Source organism: Lactuca sativa, chromosome 8, assembly GCF_002870075.4.
Source record: "Lactuca sativa cultivar Salinas chromosome 8, Lsat_Salinas_v11, whole genome shotgun sequence".
Lineage (NCBI taxonomy): Eukaryota > Viridiplantae > Streptophyta > Magnoliopsida > Asterales > Asteraceae > Lactuca > Lactuca sativa.
This window is the reverse complement of record NC_056630.2, coordinates 15,006,342-15,023,924: the sequence shown is the minus strand read 5'-3', so window position 1 is coordinate 15,023,924 and position 17,583 is coordinate 15,006,342. Positions and strand designations below refer to the sequence as shown.

The 17,583-nt window shown below is 42.8% G+C and overlaps 1 protein-coding gene across 1 annotated transcript; it reads left to right on the top strand.

Moving 5' to 3' along the window:
- Window positions 1-1,046: 1,046 nt before the first annotated feature.
- Window positions 1,047-15,151, top strand: LOC111905877 (YDG domain-containing protein At5g47150). Its single transcript, XM_052766190.1, has 3 exons — window positions 1,047-1,196; window positions 1,737-3,053; window positions 14,971-15,151. The coding sequence occupies exons 2-3, from the start codon at window positions 1,781-1,783 to the stop codon at window positions 15,060-15,062; spliced, it is 1,365 nt and encodes a 454-aa protein (XP_052622150.1). The 5' UTR covers window positions 1,047-1,196; window positions 1,737-1,780; the 3' UTR covers window positions 15,063-15,151.
- Window positions 15,152-17,583: the final 2,432 nt, after the last annotated feature.

Below are 17,583 nucleotides of genomic sequence, written 5' to 3'. Positions count from 1 at the left end.
TTCAAGAAAAAGAAACATTAAACATAAAATTGAAAAAAGAATGGTTGTGGTAGGGCCACTAAGTGGTACTTCCACATACAACAAACCAACAATTTTTAAATCAATAAAAATTAGAAACATACAATGATGAAAAGGCCACGGTTTCACACGTCATACATCAAATTTGACAGTAAAATGACCTGATTATTGTAATGTAACGAGTTTTTAGACCGAGAGAGGGATGGTGAGGTTGGAGAAAGAGTGAAATTTGAGCTACAATCTTTGGGTGAAAATGGAGTTGTGATCTTTGTGATGTGGTGAGCAGTGAACACAGTGTAAAGACACTGTTGCATAGATTTGACTTTTGGAACAATATATCAACATTTGATAAATGTTAGATAGGATTATGACCACACTTGAAAACACCAATAGCCAAACACTCTTCTTCTACTTAAACATGTGTTTTTTTTCTCCGACAAAAACTCGTTATTTTTTTGTCAAACAGGGGATTCTTTTTGGTGTGTGTATCTATAGTTCTATACCATATATTTTCAATTATTTTAGTAATCTTGGGCAAAGTGAGAGCTATATTCTATATTTATCTTTATAACTTAGTATAATGTTATAAAATTTGTAATTAAGAACTTTTATGGTGTCCGATCTCATTCAACTTTCTTTAGACTCTTGAACAAAGTGTATCCAAGCCCATAAATAAAGGGTGTCCATAAAAAAGTTATCATATAGTAATTTCTAAAAAAAATTGTGAATGTAAGGACTGGCCATGGAGAAAGTCGTGGTTTGAGTCTCCCTCCCTCTAATTTTCCTTTCAAAAAATTATATTTTTTCAACTAATGAGACTCGTAGGCCACGTCTTGGCATGTCCATCTCAGCAAAGGAAAAAAAAAGTGTGGTTTTTATGACTTTTTTATAAAAAATATTAATTTGCACCTTTTGATTATTTTTTCTGAAACTAAAACAATATTATAAACTGAGTTAAAATTGTAAGATTTTATTGAAGTTCCTAAATCTAAAATCATTGGAGATTTTCCCAAATCCAAAAATCATGATCCCACGTATTCTCTAATTTTTTAATTTAGCAAAATAAATACAAAGATACCCCGACTTTCAAAACTTGCAACCCACACTCTCCCTCTCCCCCGCATCCTACTCCTCGAAATATAAACCGTTTGCTCTGGTGTTTCCCCCCAACGATTCAAGTATGTTTGTAGTCTTGCATTTCTTGCCGAATCTTCAACGATTTCTTGTTTAATCTTCATTTTTCGTTTTGTTAATGTACCGATTTGATGAATGATAGGATACACCTTTCAAAAACTTGCGATTTTATGTTCAGATAGATAATCAACAATGGCTTGTGGTCAAAATTTTAGTTCCATTGTTGGCTGCATCGAAATCCGTGCCAGAAAAAACATAAAGTCCGTTGCTTTATGTATAATCCCACTCCGTTCTTACTTAATCAAGGATTTTAAGAGCATTTATGATGAGTTTAATTGCGTAAATCGTGTTTAAGATTTTAAATAGTTATTTAATCTATGAAAGCCAGCGGTTACATCTTCGTATAATGATTACCAACGGCTGTATGTTGCTTAATTTTGCCCTCTTAATGGCGTTTTAGGTTGTTGTATATGTACAGTCGCAGACATGTAAACCCGTGGATTTCTTGTTCTTTGTTTGAAGTTTAAAAGCAATCATTTTTTGAAAATATCGATTACTTATTACATAATCTTCTTTCCGTTCAGATTTCTTACGAACTTAGCCTCAAACTGAAGCTTCAGACTAGAAAATGGCGATATCTCGGCATGTCATATCTTCAAAACAGCCATTAGATGATGGTGATGACTGTAAACTTGAGGAATTCAGAAAACCTAAAACAGTGATGCGGAAGTATCCGCCTCCAAAGATCAGAATCGGAGTAGAAGCAGTCCGTGATTTCCCTCCTGGTTGTGGAATCTTGCAGGATTCTCTTGTGAGCAATGCAGACAGGAAGCCTTTGAAGAAATTAGATATTGGGAATGACAATATTGTGAACTCTCAGCCTTTTGAAGATAAGAAACTCGATAGCATTAAACATGAAGGATTAGGGTTCAAGAAACCTTCTTTTGGCACAAGGCAATCTGGTAAAGTGGATCAACCTCCTGTTTGTGGAATCATACATGAAAGGAAGCCTTTGAAGAAGTTAGACAATGTCGACTCAAAGTTGGTAGAGTGTCATCCTTTGGAGAACAGCAAACTCAAAAGTTTCAAACCTAAAGAAACAGGGATCAACAACCACTCTTTTGGATCAAGGCCAATTCATAAAGTTCAATATTGGGATCCAACTTCTTCAAATGACGATAATGCCCAAAAAGCAAAAGACACCAACACTATCGTATCACGAAATGAACAAATTAGACGCGAAAAGATTCGCGAGGCAATGATCTTGTTTGATAAAGTTTACACTCATTTACTCAAAGACAACGGATCAAGACAAAAGGGTGAAAAGATAACTCATTGGAGAGTTCCCAAAGAGGCTGCAAAAATGGTCAAACAAAAGCTAAAATGGATGAATGCTGACAAGACATTAGGTCAGATCCGGGGTATCCAGCCTGGCGACATGTTCAAACTTAGGTCACAGCTTCAAATGGTAGGTCTTCATTGCCAACTACTTAATGGTATAGACTACACCAGCATTGATGGAAAGAATCTTGCTATAAGTATAGTTGACTCTCATCGTTACTCAAACCAAAGTCAATCTTGTGATGTGCTTACTTATTGTGGTGAAGGTGGTGGGGCCGGGTTCTTAGGGTCTAAGCCACAGGTGGCACCTGATGATCAAAAACTTGAAAGGGGTAATCTTGCTTTGAAGAACAGTATGATTAAGAAAAGTCCAGTTAGGGTGATTAGGAAACTTGTTGGAGTTGGAAAGAAGAACAATGAAGTGTTTGTGTATGATGGGTTGTATACTGTGAAGCATTGTAAACATAAAAGAGGTTCAGAAGGGAATATGGTGTTCATGTTTGAACTGCATAGAATGCCTGGTCAACCTCAAGTTCATAAAAGGGTCAATGCTATACCAGGTAAAGTCACTTCACACCATCATTCCACCTTTCAAATGCTTTAGTGATGAACTAGGTACAGTTAGTTATGTGCTGTTTGTTGAGCCATAGTTAGTATTTTATATTAGTTATTTTTTAGGTTGTGATTGCATCAGACTCTCACAGATGTGATTTTGTCCTAGTTATTCTTTAATGAAACTCAAGAATACCAATTTCTTTTACTTTTTTTCTCACTTCCATCCATCTTCCCCCTCGTTAAGTTGAACTCGTGAACAAGATGATTAGACATGTAGTCTTTGGTGTCATCGGTTCCAACAACATCAATTTCCTCAATCAATCGCCATTATTCAACTGCATATCAAATGGAACCAACCATAGTGTCATTTTCAGGTTAACGGAGTACAATACAAGCATTAATATTATATTTTGCTAGATTTACTCTAATCAGATGTTTAGGGAAAAGAATACAAATGATAGAGTATACTACCATCAAATTCGGTTAATGAGAAGACACCATCTGAAATACAAGGAACCCTTACTCCCTAAAAAGAGGGTTAACTCAAAAACCAAACAGAACAAATATGGTGTGAAAATACTAAGATAACAATGTCTAACAAACACAAACAAACAATATGTCAACAAACACAATAACGAGACAAGAGATTTAATGTGGTTCCACAATTGAAGAGGTTGTGTAAGTGTGCAAGGGAGGGATTATATCTTGTATATAACACAATCAAAGGGGGATTGCAACACTTAACAAGTGTACAAATGATGAACAAAAGCAAGAAAAATCATCAAAATTGCCTTGGAGATAAACTACAAGAACTAGCCTTAAAAATGAACAAAATTCGTCACTAAATTATAAACAACCCAACTTCTACTTCACGGCTACTTCATTTTGTTAGTTAAGTAGCCTTAAAATTGAACAAAATTTGTCACCGAATTATAAACAACCCAATTGCTACTTCATGGCTACTTCATTTTGTTAATTAAATAGCTAATTGTTGAAAAACTGAAAATCGACACTTGAAGTGATGACTAAGTGGTGATTTATGTCTGATAATTTGTGAGTGGTGATCACGAGTACCCTATGATTAAGCTCAAAGCGGTAGCCTTACAAGATTTATGATTTGGGATACATTCTTTGGTCTTAATATTTAAACAACATGACAAGGTCAATACATAAGAGGCATTCATGAGTATCCCATTATTGTGATTTAAGTAGTAGCCTCATAAGATTTAAGAATTTGACATGCATTTTTTGGTGTCTTCGGTTCCAACGACAAAAACGTCCTCAATCACCATCATTAAACCAGATAAATAGAACCTATTTGTCCTTTTTAGGTTAATAGGGTATAATACAAGCATGTGTATTATATTGTTGGAGTTACCACAATTAGGCTATTAGGGAAAAGAATCAAAATGATAAAGTATACTAACAACTTCATTTAATGAGAAGACACTAATCTGAAATACCTAAAACCCTGGTCCTTAAAAAGAGGTCTAACCCAACAACTAAACATAACAAATATGATGTGGAAATATTAAGATATCAATGTGTAACAAACACAAACAAACAATATGACGACAAACAACAATAGCAAGACAATGGATTTAATGTGGTTCCACAACCAAAGAGGTTATGCACATCCACAAGGAAGATATAATGATATTGCATAATCAAAGGGGGATTACAAAACTAAGTGCACAAATGATTATCAAATGAAAAAAAAAACACATCAAAATCACCTTAGAAAAAATGAATTGTGATTTATGTCTGATTAATGGTTGAACTACTGAAAAACAACTATAATTTTCCACTTGAAATAATGATTTATAGCCCAAACCATGACCAATGACCACTTGAAGTGGTTAACAAGTAGCGAATTCATGTCGTCAAGAATTTATCACATGATCTTTAAAACAGTTTTGACTATATGCTTTGTGTGTAAAAAAATTACAAGATAGTGTAATATTGTGAAAACATCTTAAATATTATTAAAAGAGAAACCTTATGACATCATCTTAAATAATCTGGACCTTTGATTGTATTTCAATCGTACTTTTTTCCACCATTAGATCAAATTGTTGACATCATCTTCCCCATATGGAATGTATTTAATTCTAATAAATGCTTTCCAGTCAATAATCAATAACTTACATTCGTTGAAACGGAATGTATTTAATTTCAATAAAAGCTTTTCATATTTTAAATCTTGAATTTTCAGTTATGAAGATATTAATATGGTCAATTTTAAAAACATATTACTAATAAACCATTTCAATCAAGGCCTTAATATCAACCATTAATATAAATCTGTTTATATTAGTAAACCATTAATATAAAATCTTTTTTATTAGAAAATCATTAATACCGAGAAATCATATTCATATTATCACATACATATACAATTCATCATTGAATCCGCGAATCATACTTATTTTCAATCGTTTCTTTTCTTCAAACCTTCTCCTACCATTTTAAAATTTTCCAAATGCCTAGCGCATTAAGAGGGAAAAAGGACAAGAATCGGTTTTGACTAAGATAATTAAACAACTATCAAAGGACGATCCAAAGTTCGCTGAAGATTGGTTGCTTGTGAGTAGTTGGAAGTATGGTATTGGATGGACTATATCGACATTATTATGAATAGATAAGATTCTATTAAGAATGAGTTGTCATATGGCAAATATGGAAATGTTTCCATATTGGGAGCTGATTATTGAGAATCTATGTCTAGATTAGAAACTTTTATGCAAGAAGGATGTTCAAAGGAATGTACTTTGAGTGAGAGACATCATATCTATAGAATTGTTTCTGATAGAGATTGGCCAAGTCTTGATGATTTTGAGCTATGACTTTACGAAAGGATCATTGCATAAAATGTTAGAATCTAGCATATTCTATAAGTGACAAGAATTTGATATTCTTATACTTATGATAAGAATTAGGAGTTATGAAATGAGTATGATTGGAAATGTGTTCATTTGATCTATTTCACAAAGTAAGGACCATAAGTAAACATTGTGTGCATGCTAAGAGCATGAGACAATTGTAATAATAATTCAAGTAATAATTTAATTAACCGAAACAACAAATAATGAGTAGTCGATATGGTGATAAATAAAAGGTGTTTTATTTATACTCAAAGGTTTGGGACCATATAGGATTAGTATTATTCTTGTGTTTCACTTTGCATGTTTTGACTTCCTGAATAATTAATTATTTCAGAATAATCAAATTATTCGAAAGGACCACAGTCGTTCATATGTTGGAAGTAGGTATGAATGAAGACTGTCGTGAATTGGTGTGTGGATTGTCTAAAGTGTATTAGACATAAACAAATGTTTGTTGCAACGTTCATGAGTGCTTATGAATATGATTTGAGCATTGGATTAAACCCACGCTCACTTGGATCACCTCATGAATTGTATCATGAGTGATTGGTGAGACGATAACATCTTATATTCTTGAAACCGAGATGTAACGTCCCAAAAATACGAGCCAAAAATTTCATTTTTAAAACACACTTTGCAAAACATTAGAAATAAAACATTCACCGATCATATCATTTCATAAAAGATGTTGCGTGTCTGGAAACCATTTTATAAAACATAATAATGTCAGAATACAAATCCTCAGGAAGATCTCATAGTGCGGAATACAAAGCATGTATGTGATGTGCCGCTACCGCGCCAGCTCCTTCCCCTTTGAAAAAGAGGTACCTGAAACCAAAACGGAAAACTGTAAGCACGAAGCTTAGTGAGTTCCCCCAACATACCACATACCATACAATCAAATAATATACATATATTGTCAGGCATATCTGGGTCCCCGACCTACCCCTTCGCTCCTCTCGACCGGATACAGACTAGTCTATCTGGGAGCTGGCCTCCCCTTCGGTCCTCTCGACCGGATACTGACTAGCATATATGGGTGCTGGTCTCCCCTTCGGTCCTCTCGACCGGATGCTGACTAGCATATCTGGGAGCTGGCCTCCCCTTCGGTCCCCTCGACCGGATACTGCGGACTATTTAACCCCTCTACTACTACCCCATAACACATAAATCACATAATCTATCTAGCATGACTGGGCATGACCGCCCCTTCGGCCCTATCGACCGGTATTCTGGGGGACTATCTCCCCCCTACTGTCACTAGCACATAGCATCATATCATACTAGCACAATAACATATCACAGGTAGTAGCAACCCTAGATGAATATCATAGAGACAAACATCTATCATACAATTCCTACTGGTGGGCAGGCATTGTGGCCGTAGACCCACCGCTACTGGAAGGTAACTCACCTCAAAGTAGCTGCTGATTTGCGTGGGAACTGACTGTCTTCTGCTGCTGCTGCCTCGGAAATCCTCCGGCTATAATTCCCACAAAACACTCAGTCAAATACTGCTAACCGACCTCAGGGTAAAATGGCCATTTATCCCTAACCAAGCCAAGAGTCAAAGTCAAAGTCAACTTCCAGTTGACCCGACTCGCCGAGTTGGTTTGCCAACTCGTCGAGTTCCTATCCATTCGATTGACCATAATCCCCTCTCTACTCGTTGAGTTAGGCATTGACTCGACGAGTTTTCTTCAAACCGATGACCAATAGTCCTTCATCCTACTCGCCGAGTTGTATGAATAACTCGTTGAGTTCATCTTCATCCGAAGAACATTCTGTGCTGAGACTCGCCGAGTTGTATGAACAACTCGCCGAGTCTGTTCTTGGGGCAAGAAGATTTCCTTGGACTCGCCGAGTCAGGGCATTGACTCGCCGAGTTACTTCATGGGTGAGTCTGGCTTCCGACTCACTGAGTCACACCCCATGACTCACTACTCCACTCCGCAAACACGAAAAGGGGGAAAACTCGGGGACTCGCGACTCGACTCGTCGAGTCCGATGAACGACTCGCCGAGTCTATCACATGCAAGTACTATATACTCGATTTTGCTTGAATCCAGCTCCTACCATACCTAGATCTGAGTTTCTAGGGCTTGATTAACACGTAAAGTTTCCAACTTTACGTGTAAATAAACACCAATGAAGGTTTTAGGGCTCAAAATGCACTAAAAGAGTATATCTAGGGCTTTCATGCAATATGGCTCCATAAAGGCAGTAGATCCGAGCTCCTGGAGCTCAATCATGCCTAGATCTAAAGGTTGATCAACTTATTACAAACCCTAATTCATAATCAAGCTTGGAAATGGCTCAAGAAGGAATTTAATGGAGCTATAAGGGACTATAAGCATGAAAACAGAAGGAAACTGAGTTATACCTCAAGGAAATCACTGAAATAACACCAAGATGTCTGGCCTCCTTCTTCTCTTCTTGATCTACTCTCCTTTTCTCTCAAAATCTTCAAGAAAACACACCAAAGCACTTCAATCTCACAAGGAACAAGGGTTTGACGATATAGGGAGCTCTGAGGGTGAAGGGGGCGAGCTTGGGGCGCATAAGAGGACTTAAATAGGGTGCAAACCCTTGAAATTAGGGTTTCATCATACAACGGGGACTCGCCGAGTCGCCAACTTAAACGTGCTCTATCTCCCGTCTCTACTCGGCGAGTCGGGCCTACAACTCGCCGAGTCCAAGGCTAAAAATGCAAAACACTTGGATAAATTTTACATACCAGGAACCAGGTGCTACAAATCTCTCCCACTTATTTTAGACTTCGTCCTCGAAGTCCGTTGCTCGATCCTGAAACAGCTCGGGGTAATGGTCCATTATTTCTTCCACCGGCTCCCAAGTCCATTCTGAACCCTTTCGGTGCTGCCATTGCACCTTCACTAATTCCACCCTCTTGTTCCTCAGATCCTTCGACTTCCGGTCGAGGATTGCGACTAGGCGCTCAATGTAATTCAGACTGTCATCAACCTGTATATCCTCTAGCGGCACCACCGCTGAATCATCCACTAAGAACTTCTGCAGCTGGGAGACATGGAAGGTGTTGTGGATCTGACTGAGCTTGGCTGGCAGATCCAGCCTATATGCCACCTTGCCCACCCGGGCTACAACCTTGAACGGGCCAATGTATCTCGGGCCCAACTTGCCTCGCTTCCTGAATTGAATGACGCCTTTCCAAGGCGACAATTTCAGGAGAACCATATCCTCGACCTAGAACTCCAGGTCTGATCGACGCTTGTCGGTGTAACTTTTCTGTCGACTCTGCGCAGTCTGAAGTCTGCTTCGAACCTGCTGGATTCTCTCGGTCGTCTTGAGCATCACCTCGGTGCTCCCCATGACCCTCTGGCCAACTTCACCCCAACGTATCGGGGTCCTGCACCTCCGTCCGTACAACATCTCGAATGGAGGACGGTCAATACTCGCATGGTAGCTGTTGTTGTATGAGAACTCAGCCAAGGGAAGATAGGTATCCCAAATACCACCGAAGTCTAGCACACATGCCCGCAACATATTCTCCAACGTCTGGATGGTCCGCTCGCTCTGACCATCCGTCTGCGGGTGAAAGGCGGTGCTAAAATGCAGACGAGTGTCCAACTCATCATGAAACTTCTTCCAAAACCTGGAAGTGAACCGCACATCTCGGTCTGATATCACTGACACTGGCACCCCGTGCCGCGTCACTATCTCCCTGATTTAGATATCGGCCAACTTTTCGGCCGAGATACTCTCATGGATTGGAATAAAATGGGCGCTGTTGGTCAACCGATCCACGATGACCCAAATCAAATCTACTCCTCGTGCCATTCGGGGAAACTTTGTGATAAAATCCATCGTAATATCTTCCCATTTCCACAACGGGATATCCAACGGCTGCATCTTGCCGTGCGGTCTCTGATGCTCGGCCTTGACCTTCCTGCAGGTCAAACACCGCTCGACGTACCACGCAACATCCCAGTATCCCGCTTCATGCAGAGCCACCAATAGTCTAGGCGAAGGTCCCTATACATCTTCGTCGCCCCTGGATGAATAGAGAATCGGGATTTGTGCGCCTCCTCCATCAAGATCTGGCGCTCGCCTCCGTGATACGGCACCCACACCCTACGGTGTAGTGTCAATAATCCTCGGCTATCATAATCGAAGGAGGTGACTTGACCCACTATTCACTCACTCTTCCAATGTTCATCCGTCATAGCCTCCTGCTGAGCTTTCCGAATCTGCTCTAACAGTGGAGTCACCACCGTCATCCTCATACACACATCCCCGATCGGTGCCGCCTTACGGCTAAGCGCATCGGCCACCACATTGGCCTTCCCCGGGTGATAAAGGATCTCGCAATCATAATCCTTCACCACGTCCAACCACCGACGCTGCCTCATGTTCAGATTCGGCTGATCCATGAGGTACCTCAAACTCTTGTGGTCCATTTAAATGGTACATCGAAACCTGTAGAGGTAATGTCGCCAAATCTTGAGGGCGAAGACCACCGCCCCCAACTCTAAATCATGTGTCGGGTAGCTTGCCTCGTGAGGCTTCAGCTGCCTCGAGGCATAAGCAATGACATGTCCCCTCTGCATCAATACTGCGCCTAAGCCCGGGATACACGCATCACAGTATACCACAAAATCCTCTACGCCCTCGGGCAGGGCTAAGATTGGCGCCTCGCACAATCTCTGCCTCAGAATCTCGAACGCTGTCTGCTGCTCAGGCCCCCATCGAAATACCACGACTTTCCTAGTCAACCGTGTCAGGGTACGACTATCTTGGAGAAATCCTGAATGAATCTCCGATAGTAGCCTGCTAATCCTAGGAAACTCCGAATCTCGGATGGAGACTTCGGAACCTCCCATCTCATCACGACCTCCACCTTGGCTGGGTCTACTGAAATCCCGTTCTGGTTGACGAGGTGCCCAAAAAACTGCACCTCGCGCAACCAAAACTCACATTTGGAGAACTTGGCGTACAAACTCTCCCTCCTCAAGGTCTCCAAAACCTCTCTCAGATGCTCCTCGTGCTCCTCCTGCGTCTTGGAATAAACCAAGATGTCATCAATGAAAACTATCACAGACCGATCCAGCATCAGTCTACACACGCGGTTCATGAGGTCCATGAACGCGACAGGAGCATTGGTGAGCCCAAACGACATCACTACGAACTCATAATGGCCATAACGCGTCCGAAACACGGTCTTCTGTACATCCTCCTCTTTGACCCTCATATGATGATAACCTGAACGCAAATCGATCTTGGAGAACCAAGATGCTCCCTGTAATTGATCAAAGAGGTCATCAATAATCGGGAGTGGGTAACGGTTCTTCACTGTTACCTTATTTAGCTCCCGGTAATCTATACACATCCAATGCCACCCGTCCTTCTTCTTCACAAACAGGATCGGGTCTCCCCAGGGTGAACTACTCGGTCGAATAAATCCATTGTCTAGCAGCTCCTGCATCTCGGGAAGAGCCAACCGATAGGGTGCCTTGGCTATCGGAGCCGCACCAGGAACAAGGTCGATCCTGAACTCTACCTGACGCTCCTCCAGGAACACATCAGTGTAGTCTCGCACCACTGGAACCTCGCTCACCGTCGCCTTACCCGTCTCCCGGGTATCCATAACGTACGCGACATATCCCGCGCAACCCTGCTGAAGGTAGCGCCTAGCTCTCGCTGCTGAACATATTGTGGGTCCACGCTGTGGCCTCTCGCCGTGGATCACCAACTCTCCCCCACTTGGGGTCCTGATCCGCACTAGCTGTTGTGCGCAATCTATCACCGCCTCATTAGGGCTCAACCAATCCATGCCTATAATCACTTTGTTCCCCCGCAACAAGATGGGAACCAAATCCACCAAATAGCGCTCCTCAAATAACCTTAGAACACAATCCCTGAATACTGCTGACGCTCGCACCGATCGATCATCGACGATCTCTACCTCTAAAGGGCAATCCAACATGCCCGAAGACTCAGTAAACCTCTTGCTAAGCGCAAGGGAAACAAATGATCGGGTGGCACCCGAGTCAAACAACACCTGAACAAGGATACCATTCACATGGAACGATCCTAACGCATATACACAGAGCACAAATCAATATCGTAACATCATAAAAATAAGATAGGGGAAAAAATCATACCCGTCACCACATCGGGTGCGGCGCGAGCCTCCTCGGTAGTCAGCTGAAACGCCCGACTCCTCACCATTGGAGCCTCTGCCTTGCCCTGCCGGCCATCTGTGATCCGCAGGGTAGCTGGAGCTGGTGCCTTAACCGACGCTGATGCTGTCAACTGGGGGCAATTGGCCTTCTTGTGGCCCCTCTGGTTGCAGTGGAAACACAACAACTCCGACGTCTGTATCACAGGTGCAGGGGCGGTACAATCCCTGCTGAAGTGCCCTAACTTGCCGCACTTGTAGCAGCCTGACGATCCCAACTTGCATGCTCCCTCGTGCGTCTTGCCGCATTTCTTGCAGTGGCCCTGCCGCTGTTGGCCTTTCGGCCCTACAATTTGTCCCTTGGGCTTCTTCCCCGAAGCCCCCATAACATGCCCCTCTTCCACCTTCCTCTTCCGGATGTGCTCCAGATCTATCTCCCGCTCCCTTGCCCTGCAATCATAGAGTCCAGGGTAGGGCAAGCTGAAAAACTGACATGCTCCCGAATATCAGCTCGTAGCATGTCATGATAGCGGGTCCTCCTCATATCCTCATCACCCACGTACTGGGGCACCAGCAACGCCCTCTCCTGGAACTTGGCGGTGATCTCCGCCACAGTCTCCGTCATATGTCTCATATCTAGGAACTCCCTGGCCAGCTGCTGAAGCTCGACAGTCGGCGCAAACTCTGCCCTGAACCTGGTCACGAAGTCCGACCAGGTCATAGCCTCGACAGCCGAGGCTCCCAACTAGTCACCAACGAACTCCCACCAATGCCTAGTTCGATCTCTCAAACATCCTGCTGCATATCTCACCTTCCACCCCCCAGGGCAGAAGCTAGTCAACTGTGCAGACTCAATGTCTGCAATCAATCGCCTGACAGCTATGTGGTCCTTCGCCCCGTGAAAATCCGGCGCACCACTGCCCCGGAAGTCCTTGAAGGACAGTGTGCGAGATCCCGACTGGTCAGATGCCATGTCGCTCCTGAATGCCCTGAGGCGATCCTCCATCAACTCCACTATCCCTTCCTTGATCGACCCGAAGATAATGGGGGTCGACTCAAGGATGCCTCTGGTGACCTCTGACGCGATGAACTCACGTAGCCCCTCATTTATTGGCTCGAAACCTGATCCCGAACATGATCCCTCTCCTGTACTGCCAACTGTTGGCCTCGAGCGTAGTACCACCATTCTGAAATACATAAATAATAATCGTTAGCGATACTGATACCTCTGGAGGGATCACACCTACTACAAGTTCTCTGGTCTTATCTTGGCCTTCCTCGGTTCGGGTACGGATCCTCTGCTTTCAGTAGTATGGGCCCATACTACCTTCCACATCTTATCCGTACCTTCTCCAAGGACCGCCTTGACTCCACCAGGTCCCTTTCTGTAACAGCCCGGATTCTCAGGTATTATTTATTCTTCTTAATTTTGGTGTTTTGTGAGGAGACTCGACGAGTTGGAGCTCAAACTCGCCGAGTATGATCGCGGTTTGGGAAAGGGTTCGCGTCCGGACTCGGCGAGTCCACGCTATTTAATGAAACCCTAAATTTCAGGGTATGAGACCTATTTAAAGGGGCTTATGGCCGTCATTTGCGGCCACCAACCCCAGAGAGAACCCTAAAAGAGTCCTTGAGCATTTTGTGAGAGAAAAGAGGAAGATCCTTGATTACTTGTGGGTGATTTTGCATATAGAAGAGGATCAAGGCAAGAGGAGACCAAAGGAGGTGCTAATCTAGTGATTCCTGAGTCCAGAGACTTCATTTGAGGTAACCATTCGTTCCTTTCTCATCCCTTGGTGTAAATCTTAGAGTTAGGGCTTCTTTGTGGAATGATTCATGGAGTAATTGGCCTCTTTTTGTGTTGATGCTTTAGATCTGGACCCAAAGAGGTCCAGAGACTCTTTTCCCTCAAGCTTTATGAGTGTTAATGGAGGCCATGAGCTTAGAATAGCATTCTAGAGACCATATCATCAAATAAAGCCTTTGGACCTTTGCATGAGCACCAAGATTGTAACTTTACGAGATAAATGTGCTTGGAAGGACTGGATCTATGAGTTACTAGAACGGATCTGACCTCAGGAGTGAGTTTGAGTTCATGCATGGCTTAGACTCGCCGAGTCCGAAGAACAGACTCAGCGAGTAGCATGAAGATTGTCCATAACCACTCAGTGAGTAGTCTTACCAAGTTAAGGGTTGACTCAGTGAGTCAGGGAGAGTCAGAGAGGGTTGACAGGTGGACTGAGTCAAGCTGGAACTCGCCGAGTTGTTCTTGAGACTCGGCGAGTTGAGTCGTGGTGGCCCCGCGATTCATGCTAGGTGGAACTCGTCGAGTCAGGGAAGTACTCGACGTGTCAAGAGAGGATCCTAGGGAGTCAGTGAACACGTATAGACTCGCCGAGTCGCTCTAGTGCACTCGCCGAGTCCGGTCAAAGTTGACCGTTGACCATTGACCAGAGTTGACCAGTGTTGACTTGATAGGGGTAGTCAACCTTAGTTGTGAAAGTGTTAATTAGAGATATATTGTGTTATAGGAGGATTATAGCTTGGAGGATCAAGCGCGAGTGATTTCCAGGATTTGCAAGTTATCGAGATACGCGAGGTGAGTCTTCTCACTATACTTTACCTTGAGTAGGTAACCAGAGTTATGTGACAGAGTATTTGTATGTTATGTGTTGTACTGCATTATTTCTATGTGATTTATGCTGTGCATGTTTACAGAGTTAGAACCGGAAGGTTCCCAGAGTTAGAACCAGAGGGTTCATAGAGTAGGGTCCACGGACCCACAGAGTTATAGCCTCGAGTGGCTAATATGTGTATGTGTGGTATTTTGGGGAACTCACTAAGCTTCGTGCTTACAGTGTTTTGTGTTATGTGTTTCAGGTTTCTCTCAGGATCACGAGACGGCACCGGCTCGATTGTACACACTAGAGAAAGAGTCATGTTTTGAGGATCCTGGTTTATTATGCAAGTGAAGATGGAGTTACGTTTTGTAATTCGATTATGAATGAGATTTTAAGCAAAGTATTTTAAGAATTAAACGACTGTTTTTAAATGAAAAATTGTTTTGAAATTTTCGGCGTTACACTTTCACTACCGCTGATCACTGCTATACTCATCCTAGGCTTACCCTAGGAAAATCTCTAACTCCACCCTACCCGGTCCTCAGCTGCTGAAGCCCTCCTTGTAATGCCAATTAGTCATTACCTGAATACCATCACATGAGGTGAGGCTCAGATAATCCTTCGAGTAACAGACTCGGCTCTACAACGGTTAGACTCAGACAAGAGCTGCGCAATAGGGCCAAATCCAGCACTCTAAGATTATTCAACCCTGATCACATGTGACGTGACGTATTCACCTAATGTCCAACTCCCATCACTCAGAGTCCCACGAAGCACAAGGCAAGCATCATTCAGACAAAGGGGAACAATCTCAAGCAAATCCGTCCTCATAGAGAGAAGCTGAACTAGCATACAATGCTAAACTCATACTATCATGCACAACCTAAACAGGCTATCCTACTGCCGTCTACTCAATTCTAGCATGCAATTTTCATACATTAAAGCACATAAAGCAGGAACATAAGGCATCACCCTAGATCCTTAGTCCTATTCTAGCATGCTATTCTACTGAAACTGATAAACATAACATAAGCTTGTATGAGTACTTTGGGGAATACTTACTTGAGCTCAGCTGGTCGCGCACATCACACACTTCGTTCCTTCTTAAAACTCTTTACTTAGCTTTTTAGAAAATATTTTCTTCTTTAAAATCTTTTAATCCCTCGATTTGAGTTCAGACACCCCCGAAGGTGTGTCCGAGTCCCTCAAACCAGGGCTCTGATACCAACTTGTAACGTCCCAAAAATACGAGCCAAACTTTTCATTTTTAAAACATACACTTTGCAAAACATTAGAAATAAAACATTCACCGATCATATCATTTCATAAACGATGTTGCGTGTCTGGAAACCATTTTATAAAACATAATAATGTCAGAGTACAAATCCCCAAGAAGATCTCATAGTGCGGAATACAAAGCATGTATGTGATGTGCTGCTACCACGCCAGCTCCTTCCCCTTCGAAGAAGAGGTACCTGAAACCAAAACTAAAAACTGTAAGCATGAAGTTTAGTGAGTTCCCCCAACGTACCACATACCATACAATCAAATAACATATATATATTGTCAGGCATATCTGGGTGCCCGACCTACCCCTTCAGTCCTCTCGACCGAATACAGACTAGTCTATCTGGGAGCTGGCCTCCCATTCGGTCCTCTCGACCGGATACTGACTAGCATATATGGGTGCTGGTCTCCCCTTCGGTCCTCTCGACCGGATGCTGACTAGCATATCTGGGAGCTGGCCTCCAATTCGGTCCTCTCGACCGGATACTGCGGACTATTTAACCCCCTACTACTACCACATAACACATAAATCACATAATCTATCTAGCATGACTGGGCATGACCGCCCCTTCGGCCCTATCGACCGGTATTCTGGGGGACTATCTCCCCCTTACTGTCACTAGCACATAGCATCATATCATACTAGCACAATAACATATCACAGGTAGTAGCAACCCTAGATGAATATCATAGAGACAAACATCTATCATACAATTCCTACTGGTGGGTTGGCATTGTGGCCGTAGACCCACCGCTACTGGAAGGTAACTCACCTCAAAGTAGCTGCTGATTTGCGTGGGAACTGACTGTCTTCTGCTGCTGCTGCCTCGGAAATCCTCCGGCTATAATTCCCACAAAACACTCAGTCAAATACTGCTAACCGACCTCAGGGTAAAATGGCCATTTATCCTTAACCAAGCCAAGAGTCAAAGTCAAAGTCAACTTCCAGTTGACCCGACTCGCCGAGTTCCTATCCATTCGATTGACCATAATCCCGTCTCTACTCGTTGAGTTAGGCATTGACTCGACGAGTTTTCTTCAAACCGATGACCAATAGTCCTTCATCCTACTCGCCGAGTTGTATGAATAACTCGTTGAGTTCATCTTCATCCGAAGAACATTCTGTGCTGAGACTCGCCGAGTTGTATGAACAACTCGCCGAGTCTGTTCTTGAGGCAAAAAGATTTCCTTGGACTCGCCGAGTCAGGGCATTGACTCGCCGAGTTACTTCATGGGTGAGTCTGGCTTCCGACTCACTGAGTCACACCCCATGACTCACTACTCCACTCCGCAAACACGAAAAGGGGGAAAACTCGGGGACTCGCGACTCGACTCGTCGAGTCCGATGAACGACTCGCCGAGTCTATCACATGCAAGTACTATATACTCGATTTTGCTTGAATCCAGCTCCTACCATACCTAGATCTGAGTTTCTAGGGCTTGATTAACACGTAAAGTTTCCAACTTTACGTGTAAATAAACACCAATGAAGGTTTTAGGGCTCAAAATGCACTAAAAGAGTATATCTAGGGCTTTCATGCAATATGGCTCCATAAAGGCAGTAGATCCGAGCTCCTGGAGCTCA

Excerpts from the sequence above, each read along its gene's own strand:
- LOC111905877 (XM_052766190.1), top strand. The coding sequence starts at position 1,781 with ATGGCGATATCTCGGCATGTCATATCTTCAAAACAGCCATTAGATGAT. Across the intron at positions 3,054-14,970 it reads AAGGGTCAATGCTATACCAG|GTTTCTCTCAGGATCACGAG; the intron begins GTAAAGTCACTT and ends TATGTGTTTCAG.